The 25,327-nt window shown below is 44.6% G+C and overlaps 1 protein-coding gene across 1 annotated transcript in view; it reads left to right on the top strand.

The window, feature by feature from the left end:
- The window catches only part of jbug (filamin-type immunoglobulin domains fbug), a 162,979-nt gene that overhangs the window by 69,604 nt on the left and 68,048 nt on the right, over positions 1-25,327 (top strand). The window contains exons 4-13 of the mRNA XM_077659254.1: positions 8,935-9,000; positions 9,571-9,784; positions 14,250-14,367; positions 16,027-16,217; positions 17,074-17,232; positions 20,296-20,424; positions 22,147-22,276; positions 22,806-22,894; positions 23,459-23,681; positions 24,317-24,870. Of these exons, the coding sequence (XP_077515380.1) occupies positions 8,935-9,000; positions 9,571-9,784; positions 14,250-14,367; positions 16,027-16,217; positions 17,074-17,232; positions 20,296-20,424; positions 22,147-22,276; positions 22,806-22,894; positions 23,459-23,681; positions 24,317-24,870 (1,873 nt within the window). The remainder of the gene's footprint in view (positions 1-8,934; positions 9,001-9,570; positions 9,785-14,249; positions 14,368-16,026; positions 16,218-17,073; positions 17,233-20,295; positions 20,425-22,146; positions 22,277-22,805; positions 22,895-23,458; positions 23,682-24,316; positions 24,871-25,327) is intronic.

The following is a 25,327-nucleotide window of genomic DNA, read 5'->3' as shown; positions in this document are numbered from 1 at the left end:
CTTTTATGAATTGTATAATTTTATCGCTTTTATTCGGCCCTTTGCACCGCCCCTGACGTTAACTGATGCGCTGGTAACTCGCCTCAAGAATGCTTATTGTGTGCACATCTTCAAATAACCTTCAGTTAGTCAGCGCCTGTGTCGTTCATCCCAACCTCCTCCCTGTGTTTGCGCTGCTCCCCTTTTAGTAACGTTACGCCAACTAGCCCGCAGCAGCACCCTCACGCAACAGTACTTCGTACCCACACGCTTTGATCCTTCCGGACCACTTCTGTCATCGCACGTGCACACGACGCTAGCAGAGCGGCTGCTCCGGCGGCGATTCTTCGCCAGGGCAGAAGTGTGGCGCTGCCGTCGCGTGACCAGTCTAGAGCTTGAGTTCCATATAAGGTCGGCAGTAGCTTGGGAAGCGAGGAAGAATTTCATGCAATACGTGCAGGCCGAGCTTTGGTGCCCGCCATGCATTAGATTTTAATTAATGCCAGGCCTCATTCGTTGCATTCAAAAACACGGCCTCTTGGCTTCTATTTATTTATTTACATATACTGCAGGCTCGTCTCACATCCATCCATATATGCAGTGGGGATAACGCAGAAAAAAAAAATTAAGGGCATTTTTGATTCACTGAACAACTTTTATTTCCATCAGAAAAGACGTTTCTCCCCGCCCCCGGCACGCAGACCTAGAGGACGGGGAGTTGCGCGTCCGCGGTTAGAGGCTGGCTGGCAGTCCTTGACTGGTAGCGGCCTCTTCCGCCAGATGGATGGTGGTGCGCTGGAGCGCAGGGTCCGGCACTTAAAGGGACCCAGAAAGGGGTTCTCAATAAAGTGGCGATATGTCTCCAGCTTCATAATGTCTCCGCTTCATAATTATCCTCCAGCAAGAATTGTTTTAATGCGTTTTGTGGAAGCTGAGTTATATACAGACAAAATTTGAACTTCCTCGTCTTCGCGCCTTTCCTTCTCCTCTCGCACGCCAGAACGGTGCGCTCCTCCGCCGGCCAGCTTTAGGCTCAACTAAAGTCACTAAATAAAAAAAAAAATTTTTATTTAGTGACTCTAGGTCCAACCTATTTGGCCTCTCCTCTACCCCTGCCGGCTGCGGCGCGCGCGGAGTGGCCGCGGTAGCGCGTGACGTCTGAAAGAATTTGGCGCTGTGAACCAATGATAACCCCCGGCTGCTGACGTCACTTGCACGGCGTGACGTCGTATGCCAGGTTTTCGTGCGAAAGCCCGGCACCACGCGTCGCCGCGAGCTGCAAAAGCGGGAGTTTTGAAAATTGTATTGTAAATTTCCCGCTCGCTTTTGAGGTCTCGTACACGGCATGAACGCTCGGTGGCCTGCACTCTACATAGTGCAAGCATTTTAAAGCCAAGCTCAAACAACCCTTTCAGTGGCCCTTTAAGTCTGCTTACGTAGTAGTAGTAAGTGGTTTTATTAAAAATAATAATAAACAGGAAGGAAAAGATTTTTGCTAGCCCCGGCATCTGCCATCGATACTGAAGCACCTGAGCTGGGGCAGCGGAAATAAATGATAGCAGGCAGAATGGAGAAATTAAATGAAAGCGGTGAGGGGACAGGAAGAGAGGAAGTGGGAAACGCGAAAGTATGTTTTTTTGAGGAAAAAGGAAAGGGCGCAGCAGCTCACATCTCGGTGGAGTACACCTCAACCGCGCCTTAAAGCATGCAATTCAAGGTGCATATGTGTCGACGGTCCGAACCCCTGTCGCAAGCTAGCCTCCAACTTCGCTAAAACATGTAAGCTATATATGCAAAGAGAAATGCTATGACGCCACCCGGAATGCTGTACGACGAACGGTTGCTGAAAATTTTGGTGCGAATGTAGTCAGGAATGCTGCCACCACATTGAGGTCAGCAAGTGATGACATCGCTGAGATTTCATCTTCCTGGCCTTACGGGGCTGAGCTCTAGGCGCGCTCTCGCACATGTGGCTGTTGTTGTTGCCTGCGTGACATGGCACATACCTTAATTGGTGCCATGTCACCCTGTTGTTGTCAGATACCCTTGGTGGCTCCTTGCCACCAAGGGTATCTGTTGCTAAACCGTCGTCGTCTCTTCCGATGACGTAGTGTTGCGACGGGCGTCTTTTCTTTCAATCAACTCTCCTGCAATCTGCACGAGGCAGCGACATGGGTTAACGGTGGATTAGGGGTATGTTGTAAAATTGGCATGTAGCATTGTGACCTGAATTCCTTGCAATCATCTTTCACGTGACTTGGTATGAAGTCACATTACATTGTTGTTACGGGGCTTGATATGCCGTTAACTCGAGGCGTCGCATGGTGCCGTTTTGAAAATTGGTTTTTGGGGAAAGGAAATGGCGCAGTATCTGTCTCACATATCGGTTGACACCTGAACCGCCGCAAGGGAAGGGGTAAAGGAGGGATCGAGCGACAGAAGAAAGAAAGATCTATCGAGGTGCCATATTGGAGTGCTCCGGAATAATTTCGACCACCTGGGGATATATCTTTAACGTGCACTGACGTCGCGCAGCACACGGGCGCCTTAGCGTTTCGCCTCCATCGAAACGCAGCCGCCGCGGTCGGGTTCGAACGCGGGAACTCCGGATCAGTAGCCGAGCGCTCTAACCATGCATGCACTGAGCCACCGCGGCAGGTGGTGCCGTTTTCTGCGGACACGTTTTACGGACATGACCTTGAAAGTGAGCCATATAATGCTTTCGCATTAAAAAAATAAAAACAAGCGCATTACTTCTAAAAAACATGCAAAATGATTGATTTAAAGCCAGAAAAAGAAATTTATCGCGTACCGTGTTATAAGAGAAAACAAACAAAATGCTACGTTCCTCATAACTTCTTGTCATATAAGTTGTCAAGCGTAACAGATAGGCGCCTATAGTAGTTTGAACATCCACCTGGAATGCTCGAAATACGGTGTTCGATCCCGGGGCGCAAAGCCGCGCGATCCCGAAAATGGGTCGTTGACCCCACCTCGAGCCGACCGAAACATGTTGCAGTGGTGGAACTGCTGCGCCATTTGCACCAAACTTCGCCAAAAGGTAAATTATCCTGCTATTGTGGAAATACGAGGGGAGACAGCCTTCCGCCCCGCCCGCACTCCCACTCCGCGGATGCAGCGTCCCCGCTCGCTAACCGCGGATGTGGTTCGTGCTCGAGGGACAAAGGGAAGGGACGACAATATGCCATTTATTACACTTGCAATTAATACACAGAGCGGGCCAGCTAGCTACAAGACATCAACGAGGCATTCCTCGGAAATAGAAGGCTACGTAAGAAGGACTTCCGACTTACCGGCTGGGGCAGGGGCGCTACTTCGGAGGTATCGGCGGCGAACGTTTGTATGCGCCGATAATGGCGGCCGGGTTTTCCCGTGCGCGCCGCATTCTTGGGTCAAAGCCAATTCCCATACATTTGCTGGGGAAGGCGACCAGAGCGCGCGTTTGCTGCGCTCGCTTCGCTGCCTGGAACCAGAAGTCCAGCGGCAAGGCACAACGGATCCCCGTGCGCCTGCCGCGGAAGAGGACGAGACCGTGCGGCTCCAACCGCTCGTGACGCTGGCCGGATCTTGAAGAGTCTGTCCGGTCCCGCAGAATTCCGCGCAACCTACGAGATGGCGCTCCCGTCGCCGTTCTCTTTCCCCCATGAGGGAGACTTCCCTCCTCGCCCAGCCGGGGCTGTCCGTCCCGACGGCCGACGTTCAAGATGGGCCGCATCGAAATGGAGGGGGGAAACAGATTTCCACACTATAAAATAAATATTTTGCCCACTTCTGCGCCATGTCTGCACCAAAGGGTCCTGACAGTGATGGAGACTTGGGCAAGTCGGTAATCCATGACGTAAGTTGTGTAGCTCAAAAACACGAAGGACAGAGAAACAAGACACACACCACAGCACCTGAGGTGTGTGTCTGGTAGTGGTAGCATTACCTGTACATAGAATGTGTTGTTTATCAGCCTTGATTGCCACACATTTAGGACAGTAAGATCTGGATGCGATAGAGTTAAGGCTTCCGTTCTGCAGAAAATCCGGCGGCGGCGCTGATGATGACGACGACGTTGTAAGCGAAAAATTCCTGGAGAAGCACGCTTGCGTTGCTGGGTTCCTCTGCTAAATTTCTACCTTCACAGATCTGACCTGGCGGTTTCCCCACTCTGCCCTTTTTGTGCCGAACCTGAGAGAATAGATCAGTTCTGCCGCCACTTCTCTTGTTTGAGGAGGCGCCTATTACAAATTCCGTTTCATTAGTTGGGTCTACCTGTGTCCTCTGCAGTTGTTCTTTTCATTGGCGCTTCTTTGCTTGGATGAAGCGACAGGAGTGTGCGCTCTGCTGTGCGAAATTTCCTTCAAGAAACGCAGCGACTCTCATTCTGAGTTCCTTTTCCTCTTCCAGCTCTCAGTCAGTGCGAAACTGAAATATTACAGGCATTGTATACGATTGTGTACATTAAGCCATTGTCCCATCTTCGATCTCCAAGTTAACAGGACCCCTGTCTTTGTGTCTTCAAATCTGTCAAATCTGTGTCTTCAAAACTGTCCAATTCTGTGCTCCGGTGGGATGCTTATCACTCCGCTGCGTTTGAATATAAGTCAGCACTAAAACTAGCTAAAGAGTCATTTTTAGTCATACTCTTCCGTCGATGCTATTAAATAATCCCAAACAATTTTGGAACAAGGCTAAACTGATCCATCTACAATTAATCTTAAAACTTTAGACGATCAAGTAATTCCCAGTGAAATGTGTGCTGATGTTCTTAATGATGTGTTTACAGCTTCTTTTACTAATGATTTAATTACCGCAATTCCTCTTTACCCACCCCATGACTTCTTGTCTATGAACCCTATTATAATGGATTCTGTTGGCATCGAAAAAATAATTGATCAGCTGAAGACGTCATCATCATGCGGAGTGGATAGCGTAAACTCGAAAATTTTGAAAAATACCAAAGTGTACAGTGCTATTATTCTTGCTGAACTCTTTCAACAATCTCTTGTGTCTGGCTGTACCCCTAGCAACTGGAAGGTGGGCAAGGTGGTTCCCCTGCACAAGGCTGGTGTTAACATTCTCCTAATAATTATCGACCCATTTCACTTCTTAGCATCCCTTGTAAGATCATGGAACATGTCATCTGCTCTCACCTTGCCAATTTTCTTGAGTCAAATTCTTTTTTCAGTCATTGCCAACACGGGTTTCGTAAATTATTCTCATGCGAGACGCAACTTCTATGCTTTACACAGGATCTTCATTTCATTCTTGACCGGGGTTCCATAGCTGACTGTATATTCTTCGATTTCTCCAAAGCCTTTGACAAAGTCTCTCACCAATTGCTACTTTTCAAATTAAATAATCTTAATCTCGACCCTGACATCATCTCGTGGCTTCAGTCCTTCCTCACTAATCGTTCTCAATACGTGACTGCTAATAAATCCAACTCTCGTTATTCTACAGTGTGCTCAGGCGTTCCCCAGGGTTCTGTCCTAGGGCCCCTACTTTTTCTCATTTATATTAATGACTTGCCTAACAACATTGCTTCTTCCGTATGTTTTTTTGCCGACGATTGCGTTATTTACCGTGAAATTAACAGTGACTCTGGCACTTCTGTCCTTCAATCTGATATTAACCAAGTTTCAGAATGGTGCAAATTATGGCACATGGAACTTAACATTAATAAGTGTAAACATTTGCGTGTTTCTCGACGTAACACTGGAATAGCCACTTACGACCTTAATAATATCCCTCTTGAAACTTTGTCTTCGTATAAGTACCTTGGTGTGCACATAACTTCTAATATTTCTTGGAATCTGCACGTGGAATTTATTACTAACAATGCTAACCACATTTTGGGGCACCTGCGCAGAAACTTCTCCCTTTCTTCTACTTCAATAAAATTGCTCCTTTATAAAACACTTGTGCGGCCTAAATTGGAATATGCAGCATCTATCTGGGACCCTGACCTGTCATCATTAGCTACTGAAATCGAATCTGTTCAAAACCGTGCGTCACATTTCATACTTTCCAATTATCACCCTATCTCCAGTGTTACTGCTATGAAAACTACTTTATCATTGCCACCTCTTTCACTCCGCAGAAAAATTTCGCGTTTATGCCTATTTCATAAGATCTATTACTACAATCCCGTCCTTAAGAGCCGGCTACTAACTACCCCTACGTATGTTTCAGGCCGCATTGATCATCTTCGCAAAGTAGGTGTTCCGTCATGCCATACTAAACAAGCTTTTTCTTCTTTTGTCCCTGAAACTTCTGACAGTTATAACCACCTTCCCAGGCACATTGTCGATATTTCTAATCCAAGTTCTTTTAAGACTGCCCTATGTAGATTTTAGTCAGTTTTATTTTGCGTTCATTTTCGTTGTCTTTTTGCTGTCTGCCGGAAATGTTCTCTCTTTTTGGGAATTGCTGTTTTTTCCCTTTTGCCTTCTCTTGCCTTATTTTGTGTTATGTTTTGTTCATTTTTCGCCGCATTTTCATTTCTTCTATCTTGCTTTTCTGCTGCACTGTATCTGAGCCAAGGTATGTCCTTCCCACTCCCCTCTTTAATGCCTTCGGGCCCTGAGGGTATTTGAATAAATAATTAAATAAATAAATATATACTGTTACTTCTCCTTTTTCCTTCAAAACGCTCCTGTTTCCAGCAATTAACCGCCTGTGTTTTGGCCACTCCCCGGTAGTATGTGCCATCTTTATTTGAGGCCAGCCAACCAACCAGCAACGTAGGTGGGCCACCTAGGTTGAGTGACCTTCTGGCATCATCAAAACCTGCCCACCAGATTATGAGCGAACTGAGCACCGCGGCAGGTGGCAGTTAAATAAGTGATTGGTCTCCGAGAGGTTGCTCAGGAAAAGGAACATGGGACGCACAAGCCCGGTGGCAGCACCTGCCATCGCAAGGCAGTCGCATATCACTTAACTGCTGCACCACTGCGCCAGGAGTGGTACGAGGACTCCCAGGGATCTATAAATGTAAAGTCGAGAATGACCAATGATGCATGTATGGGCTTTAGCCCATTAACGCTGCCGCATCATACTCTTCAGGTGGAGCTTAGGTGTCCCCTCCAATTTTTGCAGAGCATTAGACAGGTAAGACGTTCGCCAGGCATTTGGGATAGTTAGATGTTCCGCAGCATTAGACAGGCGAGACGCTTGCCAGGCATTTGGGATAGTGAGTTGTTGCACTGCATTAGACAGGTAAGGTGCTTGCCAGGCATTTGGGACAGCGAGATGCAGCAGAGCATTAGACAGGTAAGGCACTTGCAGGGAATTTGGGAGAGCGAGGTGTTGCACTGCATTAGACAGGTAAGGTGCTTGCCAGGCATTTGGTACAGCGAGATGTGACAGAGCATTAGACAGGTAAGGCACTTGCAGGGAATTTGGGAGAGTGAGATGTTGCAGAGCATTAGATAGGTATGGCGCTTGCCAGGCATTTGGGACAGCGAGATGTTGCAAAACATTAGACAGGTAAGGCATTTGCCGGGCATTTGGGCAGCGAGATGTTGTAGAGGATTAGACAGGTAAGGTGCTTGTTATGCATTTGGGACAGTGAGATGTTGCACTGCATTAGACTAGTGAGGCACTTGCCAGGCATGTGGGACAATGAGATGCTACAGAGCATTAGACAAGCAAGGATCTTTACAGATATTTGGAACAGTGAGATGATGCAGAGAATTAGACAGGTAATGAGAGTAAGATGCGGTGGGGGGGGGTTGAAGTGGAGAGAGTGTCAGAATAAGGCAGTCATGGTTGAAGTTGCCAAATACGAGGCGGACAGCTTCTGAACGGAAAAGGACCAAACCTGAAGGAACCCTCAAGTGAGGCATGTAGCTGTAGCGTCATATGATGAGTTTGATTTTTTTTTCACAAACAAGGAGATAAAATGGTTGTGGGGGATACAAGGAGAAAAAGCTGCTCAGGGGCAACTTGACTGGCCCCAAGTGCCAGTATGAAACCACTGTCACCACCGTGTTCGTTGGCTTCTCGTACTAGCTGTTGCCTAAAGCAGCCAATCACGTGTTTTGTAACGCGTAGTAGTTCGTTGCTTAGAAAGCTCTGAAGCACTGAAATGCGCGGAAGCAGTCGAGTCGCAATTTCTATAGGTAGGATGATGAAAAGAAAATGAGATATGTGCCAAAATTCGGTAACAAACGATGATAACCAGATATTTTTGGTTAAGCAACTTCCAAACTCATCATGTACAGCCTTTGTCAAAAGTTCAGAGTCCAAAGGGTTTGGCTTTAAGCCTTGTTATTGCAGCATCCACACGTTTGAAGTCCTAACTATTTGAAGGGTGACGACGAGAGTTCCTCTCGCAGGTTTGGAAAGCATAACATAACATGGCCCAGAATGAAACTCTGCGGGCTCTTTACTTTCGCAAAGGCTATGCGTCCATTAAGACGGCATCTGCGATTACCTACTTCAAGTGATTTACTCATTGTGGCCACTTTGGTAGAAAATGCAGAATTTTGAAAATTGAGAATTGGTTTTTGGGGAAAGGAAATGGCGTAGTATCTTTTCTCATGTAGTAAGGGAAGGAATAAGGAGGGACTGAAAGAAGAAAGGAAGAAAGAGGTGCCGTAGTATAGGGCTCCGAATAATTTCGGCCACCTGGGGATCTTTAACGTGCACTGCACTGACATCACTGACATCGCACAGCACACTTTGCGTTTCACCTCCGTAGAAACACGGCCACCGTGAACATAATTTCTGGAAAACAATGAGAAAGTTGACTGAAAACGCATTTGTGTAAGCATTTTTTTCTTGACAGGTAGCTTTGTGTATTTTCCTTTCATCTGTTGCGCATTACTTTATTGTGGCTTGGGCTGAGCTGATTAATATGTAACGATTAGAGAGTATCATCATCATGGTCAATATGTGGGCTTTATGTTTGTGGTTTTTTCTTGCTCCTTCACTCTCCGACAGTGCCTTGTTGGAGTACTGCAAACCTGGCCTGTTTCCACACTGGAGAACGCTCGGAACATCCGCGAGGTGAGTGAGCACCGTCCGTCTTTTCCTGCCTACAAGCGGGAAAATGATGTTAAGCAACGAAAGGAGAACCCTTCATTCATTATTACCAAAATTGAGCGTGCGGTGCGTGGCTGATACGAGCAATATTATGTGCGAACTGCAGTAAAGTTTAAACATATGTTGGTCTTTTATTATTTGTTTTTACATGTGCAGGGCATTATATATACCCTGCTGGAAACTGATTGAATCTGCTAGGCAGAAATTAAAGGTCAAGTAACCATGTTGAAGAGCCAGGCGACGAAATTGCATGTTCATAATGTCATGGCTTCTGCGAAGAGAGTACTTTTGTACATAGGGTGACACGATTAGTTGTATTAATGGGTTGCATACAAGAAAACAAAATGATAAACATATGCCCCTAGCTGCTGTTGAAGATGCACAGTGAGAATACAGCATGCACTGCGTGCTCATTGCACTCACTGAGCAACAAAATTCTCATCACCTGAATTCTCTGATCCATGTAGTTCTGGTTCTCTTCATTGATTAACTGATGCAAGGTGTCTTCTTCGTTTTGTCTGTTTCTCTGTGCAGTCACGAGAACTGTCGCGTCGCGATGGAGAAGGCACGCGAAGAGTTCGGCGTGCCGCTCATCCTGACGCCTGAGGACCTGGCGAGCCCAAACCTGGACGAGCTATCCGGCATGACATACCTCTCATACTTCATCAACGAGGACAGCCCCGGTTACAAGGCGACGCTTCGATGGGTCCAGTCTCGGCTGCCGCACCTGCGCATTTCAAACTTCACCGTAGGTTACTTCCCTCCGTTCCATGTGTATGCAAATAAGCTTAGGAGCTAAACAGTACAAATTGTGAACATATATGAGCTGTTTTGTTCAAAAAGTCTTCAGACTAGTTCTTTTTTCTTGTAATGCTTCCTCTGAGAACAGACGCTAGAAGACTGGTAAATTTTAAGCGGCTGAGCTCGCCTTTTTCGAACTAATGCCTATGTTACACCAAAATGACATATTTTTCAGTAAAGTAAACCACCTAGTTACGCAGACGTGTGAACATGCACAACAGTTAATTCGAACCGGCAGCACAGCCAACTTGCCTTGACTGGCAAAGCACGAAAGTGCGGCAGCTCTCCCCCGACCACCCCAGCAGCCCGAGTGTCCATGTAACAGCTGCTATGGCAACCGGTCACGTGACTGCCCTGAGCTCACAGTTACCGTGACGCTGTTTGTTCTGTGTACACGCTCGGCTTACTATCTTCCGCCAGCGTGCTTCATTTCATGCGGTACACATGCTTGCGTCTCACCATTGCAGACGACATATTAGAGCTGGAGCCATCATCAAGAATAATTTGTTGTTATTAATTGAATTGCAACAAATTAAATGCACGCATAACGCGCATGCGCTAACACACTCACTGCCACACTGCCAACACACTCTGCTGACACGCTCTGCTGACATACCCTGCTGGCAGGTCCAGTGCATGTCATTCATGAGACAAGAAATGCTTTCACACTAATAAAGTTGGCTGGCACCGAGACTTCAAGCCCCATGCTTCGTCTCTGCTTTTCTCACACGTGATCGCCATGGACTAGCAAGCAACCCCGCAGTAGCCGTTACTGGACATGAAACTGCCTCCGTTTTGGTCTGGCGACCCAGAACTTTGGTTCGTGAAAGTCGCAGTTCACCGCATCAATGCCGAAAACACCAAATGCCACCACGTGGTAGGCAGCCTTCCACCTGCGACGGCCTGCGAGGTGTGGGACCTACTTCTTGCACCACCCACAGAGAATGCCTACCGAACGCTCAAAGAGACACTGATCCATTGTGTCACACCTTTAGAGCCGGAGCATCTCCACTCCAGCAGCTACTGCGGAAGGCCGAACTAGGTGACCACCGCCCTAGCCAACTGTTGCGCCACATGCAACAACTGGCCGGCTGCACAGGAAGCATTGACAGCTGCTTAGTACGGGAACTGAAAGCTTAGTACAGATAACTGAAACATGAACACGAGAACACAAAAATATTAGATTCTGCATGCAGAAAAAATACCAACTGGGTTCACTGAAACTTCCATGCTATGGGTTTTCACGTCATCCAAGTTAAAATTGAGTTCTCCGTAATAGTTTGTATTCATTCTCTAAAATTTTCTCATTTTGTTATTTTCATTGTCTTGTTCACATTTCATGGCTGGCTGCGAAGCACCACAGTGTGCTTTACATAAATAACATCCTAATATAATGTCCTAGAATTGAAGTGTTTGTGAGAACTTTGGTCTGAGCGCAAACAGTTGGAGACTGGGGGCGCTGCCTTTTCTGGAGTAGTCACTGGAAGCCCCCTTGTTGCGGAGTCCTGCCGGCATATCACCGACTCTGCTTTTATCCTGCGCCCGAAGTGCAAGCCGCTTTGTGCAGAACCAGCGAGAAACAACAGACAAAATGGAAGCTTGGGCGAGCTTGCTCAACATTATCGGAACAGCGCAAGGACTTGGACACAGACACAGGCAGAGTACACAGACAGCACCCTGTCATTATTGCTTCCTTTTTTTTTTCAAGTCAAAACAACAGAACACCTGGTGCTCAATTGCGATCAGTTTTCCCCACGTGTACAAAGGACACCACCTTCCCATGGGCGCTCGGCTTTGAGGGAATCGGATCCACGCACAGTGGCAACATCATAGCTGTCACGAAGGCTTGAGCTTGACTGTAGTAATGGCAAGCCAGGGCAACGCGACAGAGACCCGTCCTGCCTCAGGATGGTTGAAGCAGGGGGAGGAAAGTGCGAGCAACTTCCGTCCCAACTAATTGGAGAAACCTCTGCTAAACCTGTAACTGTGCCACCATTCGCTGTCAACGTAACCATATGTAGTAAAGAACAAGATCTTACCGCAACAAGTTTCTGAAAGCAGGAAGTATCATTCTTCCTCTCTCTATATTTTTTTTTCCTGGAGGGTTCTGGAGCCCCCCACTACAGCACCTCTTTCTTCCTTTCTTCTCTTAGTCCCTCCTTTATCCCTTCTCCCACTGTGTCCTCGATATATGAGACAGATACTTCGCCGTTTCCTTTCCTCAAAAACCAATTTTATTTTTTCTCTCTATCCCTTTTGAATTCCTGACTGGCGCGGCAGGCCGTTGCAACCGCAAGCATCCTTTGCGTGTTTTGCGAACTCCATCAGTCGTATTATCTAGGGGGCTGTCTTCAACTTTGCAGCGTCAGTCACAGACACTTTCGTCATGTTCCTTCACGTGGTAGTAATGTCGGTGCTGCGACAACTACAGTGGTGTTTGGTTTTGTGGTTGTGACCTTCGAAATTGCGTAGAGTGCAGCGAGACCTACACGGATACAACGGGAACTACCTGAGCCCGCTTTCTCGAGAGCCACCGCTATTCAGCGCGTTGATCATGAATTCAGTCACTGCTGCTGACGAAGCAGTCATGGTGTTTAGGCCGCAGAAGAGTCGGCACATCGTGTGAACCGAATATTCAACTGTATGTTACCTGAATTCTGTTCGTTTATCGTTTATGGGGGTTTAATGTCCCAAAGCGACTCAGGCTATGAGGGACGGCATAGTGAAGGGTTCTGAAAATTTCGACCACTTGGGGTTCTTTAACATGCACTGACATTGCACAATGGACGGGCCTCTAGAATTTCGCCTCCATCAAAATGCAACCGCCGCGACCGGGATCGAACCCGCGCCTTTCGGGTCAGCAGCGGAGCACCATAACCACTGAACCACTGCGGCGGCGTATTCTATTCGTGTCGTATATATTAGCATAGACAGTGAAGGCCATTGCTAATAGTGGTTTGCTTTTACGCATTTACATAAATGTTGAACTTTTTGAATTATCTACAATTGTAAGGTACATCTTACATGCATTAAAATGTGTGCACAGAATGATCCTTCTGTATTGCGTGAACAGTATATGCACAAAATGATATGCTGAAAATGTGAACTGCGCCGTTTGAGATAGACTTAACACCTCTAGTGCATCGACATACATTATCTGTATTGTACGGACATAACTTCAATAGTGTACTTTAAGGAATAGCTTTTGGACTGAAAGTATACATGAAGGATATATGTCTCAATAAAACCGTGGAAAATATGTTCTGTACATAGGGCCAGTGCTGCATTTAACATTGTTGACCAGCAGTAACGCAACCAATTTTAACATGTCGCGAGTCATGACTGCAAAGAAATGGTGTGTAAAAACCAAAGTAAAGCGCGCTGCGTGGCCGCACGCAGAGCAGGCGGACAACAATACATCCGCCAACCTTCCTTAGTGGGCCCGATTTTGGACCGATTTTGCACATGAACCAGATGCCATGCGAACACCCCTGTGCCCGCATATTTCGGTTGTCCGTTGTCATAGAGATTAATAAACTGTTATTCTTCCGCCAATAGCTATGAATGTAACTGAAGGAGGAATTGGTGCTAACAACTGTAATTTATGGCTGCTGGGAGGTATATGAGGTTTCACCCCCCTTGTTGAAGCACCAGCTTTAAAACTGAAAATTGAAAATCTGTTTTTGAATAAGGGAAATAGCCCAATAATTGTCTTACAGAGCTCCCTAACCACTGAGCCACCACGGCGGGCACAGCAGCTTCCTTCTTTTGTTCCTTTTACTAATGCAACTCCCAGCTGGACACACGACCGCCCGTTCGAAAGGGAGAAGCCACACCACTACCACCAGTGGCAAATGGCAGAAGTGCTAGTTCGTGCCGCTGTGCTCAGAGGGTGCCACAGATTTTCATTTATAGTTTCGTTGCTGTTTGTGTGTGTGCCTCTTCTCTCTCAATATTTTTTTTCTTCATTTTTCTCTGTGTGTATCTGGTCAGGGCACTTTTTAGGCGCCTGCCTGCTTCAGAAGGAAGCCCACTTTATCATCATCAGCAGCACCGCTACTCTTGCCTCGCACTCCTCTGTGTTACGCCACAAACGCCACCACCGCAAAACTGGGAAACCTGCTTATAACTGTACAATAAACCTGGAAATGCACGTTTCACGCCCACCTTTAATGTGTCCATCACTTGCCCACTCTACGCTTTTGTTTTTTGATGTGTGGTTGAGAAAACGGTGTTGGGTGGAGTGTGATGGGCACAATCTTCCAGAGCTGATGATGAGAGCTGAGCATGGTGGTGTTTTTTTTGAATAACAGCAATGTGTAACGGCTTGAAATCTTCACTGATGTGTAACTCATGCTGGCCAGCAGTCATGCTCAGGTTACTTAATGATTTCACTCTTTGCACGGTTCCAGAGTGACTGGAACGATGGGCTGGCCCTGTGCTCTCTGGTACATTCCCTTGGTGCTACTATCGAGGACTTTGAGCACCTCAGCAGGGACCGTTCACAGTGGGAGTCAAACCTGCAAAAAGGTGAACTTTGACTTTGCATGCCTTGTGGCGTTGGCATTGGTTTTATGTCTGCATTGTATTTATGCCGATCTTCTCACCAGAGTGCCTCCTCATTAGAACTTGCTTTCATGACTCTTATCTAATATTTGAACTTACTTGGTGTCTTCCCAAGAAAAACTGGCCTATGGCCGGTGGTTGGTAAGTTGCTGGTCTTAAGTTGGTACCTGATGAGCTCAGCCGGCTAAACTCGGGTCAGCATCGGTCAACTGCTGTGTTGGCTAGCGGTTGGCAAAAGGCAAACAACCAACTATTGGCAAACACCTGGCAATAGTTGGCCTCCATCAAGCAAGCAAACAACGGCCGACACGGTCCACTGCTGGCCACTAGCCATGTCAGTTATATTTTGAGACACAATTGTTTGTACGTAATTAGGATGCAGCCGGTAGTCTAAGCACTACGTGTTATATCTTGATTGTACGTATAACAGCCAACAAAACTTTTTTCAAATATACGAAAGTGCCACCTTCATGACGCACATGCCGCAGGGTCGTGTGCCTGAGAAAATCACGTCTTACTACATTTGCATCATGTTGGCGGAAAAGATGGCACAGTGTACTGTTAAGTTTTTTTCTAAAAGAAGATATCTGCAATGTGGTCCACTCATTTTCACTTCTTGTTTGTGTCATGTCACAATCACAACTGAATGAAATAATATTGCTTAACGTGCAATAGCCACAGGCTTCAACACGATGCTTTTATATTTGGAGTATATATAAGCTCATGCAAATTCTTTTTTCTGTGGATGTATGTTCAGCATGTTAATGTTGCATAACCCCTTCTGGTTTGTAAAGCGGTTTTAGAGCTTGATCTGTGCATCTGCTTGTCATAATACATTAGTATTTGTGACATTAGACCTGGAAAGAAATGTCTGGAGCAGATTACAAGAGAGTATAGTTGATTGGCTCTGTGCCGAAATACTTACGAGCGAAATCTGAATAGCAACAGAAAATTACAGAAAATGTAAAGTAGGCTTTGCAATTATTTTTCACGCATTTTGTGCAGCTGCCATTCTATTGTACCTACTAGTAGTAAAAAAGGTAATATATCCTTAGGCAGTCATAGGGCTGGGCCTGGCCCGGCGTCGGCAAGTGGCGATTGGCTCATGCAATGTCAATGTCAATCCCCAACCACGGTCCAAGCTGGTTTGCCTAGCTTTGGCCATGGACGGCCTGCTTGGTTGTCAGACACAGGCCATCGACGGGCCACCACGCAAGTTTTTTTCCTTGGGTTGGTGGAGTGTATTTCATCGTTTGAATTACTGCATTACTACTTTTGCTCTAAGCAGTGCTTTTAATCTGATGACAAGATCAATACGTAGGTTTTGTAGCTTGTCAGTGGGATTTAAACATAGGATGGAGGCTTATGAGAAGGTTGCTCCATGCTGTCCCGCATGTAGGACAAAATTTGAAAAAAAAATGCCCTTAAAAGTACTTATATTTCTAGTCATTGGGACTTGCGCTATGCTCATTGTTTGGTTTTTTTGTTTGGGGTGTGCAAGATATGACCTAACTTCTTGCAACTCTGCAGACATGAGCTGTTTGACTACTAAGACCAGACTACCAAGGCCATACATGCTCTAGTCTTTCTGTTAAATATAAGTTGACATTCTTCTGCACCCAGGTATCAATGGAGGCAAATACTTGGGCGTCGATGCTTTGCTGACTGCAAAGGAACTGGCGGACCCTGAAGTGCAACCACTGGGTGTCATGGCATACGTGGCTAGATTTCAAGGCATTCCACCTAAAAGGAGGCCAAGGGACAAACTCACAGTCACGGGCACTGACCTCAACAATGTTCACATCAACAAGCCGGTGAGAAGGATTAATTTTTCCAACCTGGCTCTCTTTACATCTTCTTAGAATTATGTTATGAACAGTGGTCTGCAAAGCAATTATTGTTTTGTTCTTAGAAGCTTAAGGTCACTTTACTGTTGGTCTAAAGAAACTGTTGCATGCATATGGGCCTGTCAGTGGAAAAGTGTATGTGGGAACTGCGTTGCGTAAGTGCACATTTGGATTCCGTATTAAACTTCTGTGAAGTGTATTAGTGCCATGCATCTAAAATGAGAGTGGCCGAAATATTAATTACTACACAGGTATAATTTTGGTCAGGGTGTAGCACCGCAGTAGGTATATATATATATTTTCTATGTCAAGCCATAGGTGACTAGTGATCATAGAGGGGTAATAAAATCTTAATAATTGTTTCATCTTTGCAGTCCATAGTGAATTAAAGAGTGTCAGAAAAGACAGTTCACATACAAATAATGCTCACTGACAATGATTTGGCTTAATGAAAATAGCTGGAAATAAATACATGGCAAAATGGTTGCCAGGTTTTGTTCTTGTATTAAGTTGAGCATTGCTGAAATAGAATGTGATGATTAGTTTGTACCAGAATGAATTGGTATCAGTTTTGGACTGTGAGATCAAGTGTGGTTTCAGAGGCTGAGAAAAACAAAAGTTCATGTGAAATTTTTGTCTGTAGAAACTAGTTATATGTTGCAACTGTTGAAAACTAAATTCGGGCCATCAGTGATGCATATAGGCCAAACAATATAAGATGTGCAGTAGGTTGTATTCATCTGTCTATTGTCGCTGGATCTATTCTAACGAGTGTAGACTGAGACTGCGTGCTTTCTGAAGACCTAAAGACATACCTGTGCAGGCTCACTTCAAGGTGCATATAAAGGAAGGCAAGGTCGACCTGAGGCAGGTACGAGCTGAAGTTCGAGGTCCATCACTCACTCCTGTCGAGTGCAAGGTTCAGCTGAATCAGAACGGCGGTTCGGGCACCTTTGTTCCTGTTGAAATTGGCATGCATACGGTGAGCGTCATGCCTTCATGTTGTTTCTTGCGTGAACCATACTTTAGTGCTGACAGACGACGGACATTGTGGGAAATGACTCGCAGATTCGCTCTCATATGTGGGCTGACCTTCACAGGGTAGACAAGAAATATGTCAAGGTAACTGTGCTACTACAAAATTGTCATGAAGATTTCCCGTGGTCAACTTAGTAAAAGGAAAGGCATACACAAAAAGAGTATAGAGACTGTGAAGGTTGTGTATACTTTAAGTGGTTTACAAGTGTAGACAGTGTAGAAGCACATATTGGCACATGTTAACACTGCTACATTTACTGTGGCCCATTTACATTTACAATGGTTCATAGCCTTGGCTGCAGTGAATGAATATTTTGAGATGGGGAGTGGCGTTTGGCTGAAATGTGTAGGTATGGAAAAAAATGTTCTCATTTAGTTTCTGATCTTGTTGTCAAATAATATATATATATATATATATATATATATATATATATATATATATATATATATATATATATATATATATATATATATATATATATATATATATATATATATATATATATATATATATTAGAGTTTTTAGAGAGAAGAGATGGAGATGAGTAAGGAAAATAATCTAAAATATGATCTTTTTTTTTTTAAATTTTTAAATTGGTTTTTGGAGGGGAAAGGAAATGGCTGCAGTATCTGTCTCATATATCGTTGGACACCTGAACTGGGTTGTAAGGGAAGGGTAAAGGAGGGAGTGAAAGAAGAAAGGAAGAGAGAGGTGCCGTAGTGGAGGGCTCCGGAATAATTTCGACCACCTGGGGATCTTTAACGTGCACTGACATCGCACAGCACACGGGCGCCTTAGCGTTTTTCCTCCATAAAAACGCAGCCGCCGCGATCGGGTTAGAACCCGGGAACTCCGGATCAGTAGTCGAGCGCCCTAACCACTGAGCCACCGCGGCGGGGCAAAAAAAATAAAAATATGATCAGTAACTGCAAATCTATTGATCAGCTTCGTAAAAACTAAACTGCAGTACATTTTGGAGATGTGTATGCATTTATTATTGCATATTCATGGTCTGCTTTAAGCATTTGTCGTGTGCAAGGAAAAAATTAACAATTAACTTTGATGGCTTAAGTTCATGTAGCAGAATGTACACATGTTCAGTCATGGGCTCTTGTGATGTTAGGTTCTTAGGAAGCGGTTGTTGAGATATTTAATCTATAAAGGATGAAAGTAAAGGCTATAGTGAAGTGCAAACATGGCAGTAATTTAACTACTGTAATGCAGTTACAATTATTTAATTACTTTTCTTGGTAATTCGTAATGCAATGAATTGCTTTCTTGGTCTAGTAGTTTAGTATTGTGATGAACTGCTTTTGGGAAGTTATTTAGGAGTGAAGGTAATTAATTATTGTCAAAATTGCTTTTATGAAGAATACACCATGGCTCATTTGCTGGGTGAGGCACCTTGAAAGCAGGAGTGACACACAAGAAGCCTGGGCCAGCAAGCCAGCTAAGTTGCACACGCGGGCGAGTGGCAATGTGTACACGGCCTTATTGACCATGGAACTAGGAAAAAGGAAACCTATATAGCTTCTGGCACTTCATATGAACACAGATACATCGACACGTGATTTCATGATTTTTTATTTTTAATTGTATCCAAGTCTGAAAAAGTTTTTCACCACGTACAAGACAGGGCTGAATTCCCTAAAATACATCAGTAGAACAGCTATTAAGCATGGCGAAGAGCATCCTATCTTCAAAGCAGGGAAAATATTTATACGCCCACATAGAAGCTCAAGTGCTTCTGTGATGCAGTAAATTGAGGAGTCTTAAATGACTCTGAGCTGTGTCCAGTGTACTTTTTGTATGTGTGAAAATCTAAACATAATTTAAAACTAATCACGATTACTTCCTGAAAGTATTAAGTATTTGTAATGCATAATACCATTAAGTTTTTGAGCAGTAATTGGTAATGCAATTTAATTACGTTTTCACAATTTTCATGAAAGCAATTTGTAATGTAATTTAACTATTTCTCAAAAGTAATTTTGCAATGTATGGTGAAGTGTGTCTTGTGGGTTTCTTTCCTCACAATTATTCTTAATTTTTTGTAACTTTTTTCTTATTCTTTCTGCCTTCTAGTTCTGAGATACCATATTTACTCGTTTAATTTGCAAATCCCTAACTGTTTATGCGGATTTCTTAAATAAATACTTTTATTCGCATATTTTGCGCTCCATACTGCACAAGCACACCAGTATGTAGGCGGGTGCGCGCAGGGCATGCTTGGGAAGATCGGCGCGGCCGCGACAGAGCATGCAGCTGCGAAAGGTGAGTGAATGGTGTTAGAAAAAGTCTGCAATGTGTTTGTAAATTTGTTTCCGGTAAGAAAAAGTCAATTGCATGCTGGCAGTCACTTTCCTGTACGAACGGCTGTGAGAGCAAACTTCTGGTAACCTCTGGAACGTGCATCATGCCAGAATCCGAAGCTGCCGAGCAGTTAGCTGTTTGATTTGCCACTCACTGCCCGGCCGAATGCAAGGTGCTGTTTTATCACCTTGTATCTCCATTTGCCTCTCACTGCTGGCTTTGCGACTGAAGCGTTCCACGTTTATTGCTTTTAGCTGCGCAAGCGCTTAATGCCATCACGTGGGGAAGTACACAAAGTGTAGTAAAGTGGTCTGGGGTGGGCACGAAAGAGGGGGCATGCATCTACCTTTTTTTGGCCAGTGAGGGGCGCGAATTGCAGGGTCTACTTATATGCGGCAGTATACAATATGCATTCCATGTTATGACCTTTGTAGAGTTTTTTTTGGGCGTGTTCACGAAATATCCGCGTAATCTGCAGATCCCCTTTTTGAAGCCTTAATTTGAGAAAAAAGAAGTGTGCAAATTATGCGAGTGAATACGGTATCATAATTAAATTTTGTCTTTCCTTAATTTTTGCTGGCATATGGTGACTCATATGCTACAAAGGTATTCCCAACATTATCATACATTTCACTTAGAAGAAGTTTTCACAATAACTACTCCCTTTTTTTTCTGTTTTGTGCCGATTACCAGCTGAGTATCTACTGTGAAGGAGAGTTGGTGACTGGCTGCCCCATGAATGTTCGTGTTCATCCAGACATCTCTCGTATCCTCTTCTCTGGCATTGACCCTTGTGCCCTGGGATCTCTGGTTGAAGTGCTGGTGAGTGCTTCTGTTGATAGTGTTGTAATAGTCATAGTTGTTGATAGTGTCATGTTCTGTTGATAGTTGGGCCTGGATTCATATTCACTGAAGAAGACTGTCAGTGGTTAGACTGCACTCCTTGCTAAAAAGAGTTCCACTTCTTGGTAAACACTCCTACCTTGCATTGCAATCATTCAGTGACTAGGAATACATAATGGTTTGGTTTATGGGGGTTTAACGTCCCAAAGCGACTCAGGCTATGAGGGACGCCGTAGTGAAGGGCTCCGGAAATTTCGACCACCTGGGGTTCTTTTACGTGCACTGACATCGCACAGCACACGGGCCTCTAGAATTTCGCCTCCATCGAAATTCGACCGCCGCGGCCGGGATCGAACCTGCGTCTTTCGGGCCGGCAGCCGAGCGCCATAACCACTCAGCCACCGCGGCGGCTAGGAATACATAATCATGTGCACTGGCATCTGTGGAGTTGCTGAAAAACAATGCCCAGGCTTCTTAGGGCTGTTGTGCAAGCACCCAGTTTTGTTTGTACTAACTTTGGTGGGCTATACACTGCTCATCTGTTATAGTCTATGGAACAGCAAACATGGTATCTGGGAGTCTTATTGCATCGAAACTTCCACCTTGAAACACCATCAGAGGAGGTGATGTAAAATGCTTATTTTTTCATGAATTGCCACTGCTGCATAACTTCAGCAGCATGCAATTTTTTTTTACTTGTGACAGTTTTTAAAATATTTAAAATCTTAGTGCTGAAATGAACACTATAATGTTTGCAATGTGCTGCCAATGCAAATGAAAATCAAACAAGACAGTTTTTGCAACGGGGAAAACTAAAGTAGAAGTCGCAGGTAGAGTGGTGCTGAATAATAACACATTTGATATTTACTTATTCTGTGTCATGAAGGCCACTATATGTACATGGAAGTGTTAATAGATTCAATCTCTCCAGCAGCTATTATTTCGTGATATTTACAGCTGTGCAGATATTCGAGTTTTCGAATATGATTTGAGTATGTTTGATATTCAATTCATATTCGTATTCGAGAAATTGGTATTTGAGAATTTCCGAATATTCCAATTGGGCCGTGGCTAAGCCAGTACCTACACAGGTTATCCAAAGATTGAGTTTAAAGTGCCAGGAAAACAAAACAAGGGTCCTGTTCGCTTTCTTCTCCGTTGTTTATCTGTGGAAAGATCACATACGGACGCTGCTAAGTTTGACCTCATGCGAAATTCCACAAGCAGCCCTTCCCACGTATGACACCCGATAAAAACAATATGTCTGACCACCCGCTTCAAGCGCACATTTTTATTCTTCCATAATGTGTTGCATGCTTAACTCCCATACCTATGACATTTGTCCTGCGGACTTCACAACTCTCCTAGTGTGAGCATCTGCCGCCTTGTTTTGGTCAACTATGATATGTGGTAAAGCCCACTTGCAGAGCTTTGCCTGAGTCTACCGAAGGGGTGAGTCGAGGTGTCAAAACACGGCAAGCCATCGCGTAAAAATCCCACCCACTTTCAGTATTCCGACACCCCTAGTATTATTGGTTTCAGAATACGGTTATTGTGTTTGCATTCCATTTGACGCAGACATTACATTTCTATGCCAAGCACCTTACATGAGATTGCCTTGTTGCATTATGCTCACCAGTGCCTACAAATGTTGTTGGGAATTGTGTGATTGATTGGTTTCTTTGCTTCCACGTCAATTAGATCAGCTCCAATGGAGCTGGGAGTGGCAACATTCATGTGGAAGCTGTGTCACCCAGTGGCAAGACCATGGAATGCACTGTCAAGGAAACTGATGGAGTCTTTACTTCCACTTTTATGCCAAACGAAATAGGTGAGTTTGGATGCTGCCACAAAGAGTGATGTCCTCAGTTCAGCCTGTGCTAATTTGGTTAGCGACACTTTTCTCAGGACTTCAGTAGTGCTAAATATGGCAGTCAGTTGGCACCTCCTCTGAGCATTCATAATAGCCACTCTGACACTCACTTTAAGAGATGATTGTGTTGTTATTGTTTGCATTAACATTTTTCATGCCATTGTTTAATATTTCTACCTTGTGTATGTACTATTACCACTGTGGTGGTGGAAAGAGCTGTAGCTGTAGCACTAGGACACTTCCTTCAGGGACCCCTGAGCCAACAGGTACAATTCCAGATGAGCAGCTGTTGACATGGACAAACTGTTTTCTGTAAGAAGAGTAGGCTTGAATCCATTTCACAATCTGTATGGAAAGATTAATGGTCTGACATGATCAAATGCCCTACTGAAATCATGTACCTTGTCTATTAGATGTTTCCATGAGGTGTGTCTGTGAGATGTTTCCAGGTGTTTCCAACATAAGAAGTTTCCAATATTTTTCCTAGGTGAATGGAAAATTGATGTCACTTACTCGGGGGAGCATATCCAAGGCAGCCCATTCACATGCTACGTCTATGACCCAACACAAGTGACAGTGAGTGATCTGGATGTCACTTATAATTTGGAAGTCAACTCATCCTTGTGCTTAGCAGATGTGTGCATTAGTGCACATATGAGTTTGGTTAGCCTACATTTTTTTGCTGATTAGTAAAAATATTTTCTCCATGTGATGAAACTGAAGAACCATCATTGGAATCTCTCTCATGCGATGGGGTGATGGCATATTCATTTATGCATGCAAGCTTTAGCCATAAAGGATTTCTTTATACAGTCAAGGAATGATTGCTGATCTCAGTTGAGAAGTTGTAAAGAAATTGCATTCATTTTCCTGCTGCCATTTTCTACATGAGGCACTAGACCTGTGATGCCTGGATTGTGTTTTTTTTTTTTGTACGTTTTCTGAACATCAGTGTAACAGCTCACCTGACAACAGATTATTTATTCTGTCACTGCCCCTATACTGCTGTGGTACCTGCCTCTGTATATACTGCCATGGTCTGTGTGTACTGAAATGACTGAAAATTGTGTGCTTCTAAGCCTGGCTTGATCGTGCAGGCAGAACTCATAAAAATGCATTCTTTTTGCCTTGCACATTCAGGTAAATGGTCCAAGTGCCGTGCAAATGGGCAAGGAGGTGGTTTTTGAGTGTGACGCAAGTCGAGCTGGCTGGGGCAAAGTTCAACTGGATGTACAAATTGATGGTAGCAATGTGCCTGTCAGCATAGATGAGCGGGGCGATGGCATCTACGTGGTCTCATTCTTGCCTTCAAGGGAAGGCCACTACAAGATTTTTGCCACATTCAATAATGTTGACGTGCATGGTGAGTATTATGTAGAGCCTCACTGCTTGCCTTCACATACAAATACCTAAATACATCAGCTTATTAGTTGAAAACAACTTTGTAGTAAGAAGAAAATAAAGATAGTAAAAAAAAATTAGAAAAGCAATTTGTTGATTCCACATAACTTATTTCTCATATGTGTGAATAAAATTATCTTTCAAAATATAGTCACAAGACTTTGTAGCTTGCTATATCTGTGGAATATAGTGAAGATTTGCCTTGTGGTCTGAAGATGCAGATGTGTATGCATGGAATTGATGAAATTTCTGGATTATGCCTTTAAGTCCAGTACCCATATAGCACAGTGAACACAAATAAGATGACTCTGCCACAATGTACAAAGTTGCCTTTTATTTTCTTTATCTGTCTTTGGCCTCTTGAATTTGCAGCGAGGATAATTTGTCATGCATCATAGATTTCTTCATTTCTGTGGTCTCTTTGTTTCTGCTGCTTCATTTCAGACAGATTTTATGCATGGTCAGCTTTTTCTAGTGTGAAGCAAAAGCTGCACTTGTTTCACACTGCAACTGCTGCCTTGTGGTGATCAAGTTAAGGCTGATAAGCGCCACTTCAATCCTGTTGAGGCTCATTCGTCGATTGCAATTTTTTCATAGGCTCTCCCTTCACAATAATCTCCACTGCTGAAGAGCCGGACTCTCCAAGCTCACTCAGTGAGGCCTTCTTCGCGCGTACGTTAACACCAAGTGGAGACAGAGTGTCCAGCTCTGCGTCATCTTTCTTCCCTTCCTCCTTGGCCTCGTCCCGAGTCACATCACCCACAAAGACAGACCCTGATGGCCGCGTGTCGCGGAATGCACTTGAGTTCCTTCAGTCTCGTACTGAGACCACAACAACCACACGACAGGAGTCGAGCATCACACATGCAGTAAGAGCCAATGTGGAAAGTGTGGTGAGCAGAGCAGTTTCATCACCACCTGAGCGACCCTCATCACGGCACACAAGCAAGGCACCGCCACCTCCTACACCGAGAAAACCAGCACCGGCTATCCCATCACCATCAGTTCGGAACCAAAGCCGAGCATTGTCCGAAGAGAGGAATGGAAATAGGGAAGAGCATTTCTCAAGTTCGAGGACGTCCGCAACCCTGGAGAGGCGCAAGAGCCCAGAAATGAGGCAAATGACTCCGCCTGTTGTAGCCCAACGCCAGGTACGGCAAAAGACTCCTACTTGCTGCTTGATTCTGACAGGAATTGCGTAGAATTTGCAAGAGCAAATTGTGAGGCTGCTTCACAGTGTAATACCACTACTGTGAGCCAGTAGGCAAGAAATAGTTCCTTGTTTTTTTTTGCAATTGTTGCAGACACAGTTCATGTGCTTTGTGAGCACTATAACTGCCATGTTGTGGGCTAGAAGTGTGGGATACAGAAGCTGTAGTTGTGAAAGGTGTCGAAGGAAAATATAATGTTAGATATTAGTTAAGCCACTGTGTGCTTTCCTGTTTTCTGTCTGTTTTTCTTGGTCTAGGCTTTCAGTTGCAGCATCTATGCATAACTTTTGAGTTTTTAAGTTTTTGCTAGCACTGCATTTTTATTCTAGTTCAGGTACTGCTACGATTCAGCAATACTAACACAAACTTGCCATGCACATTTTCTCTTTCTTTTATA

The sequence above is a fragment of the Amblyomma americanum genome, chromosome 3 (assembly GCF_052857255.1).
Source record: "Amblyomma americanum isolate KBUSLIRL-KWMA chromosome 3, ASM5285725v1, whole genome shotgun sequence".
NCBI lineage: Eukaryota > Metazoa > Arthropoda > Arachnida > Ixodida > Ixodidae > Amblyomma > Amblyomma americanum.
This window is presented reverse-complemented; position numbering and strand designations above follow the sequence as displayed.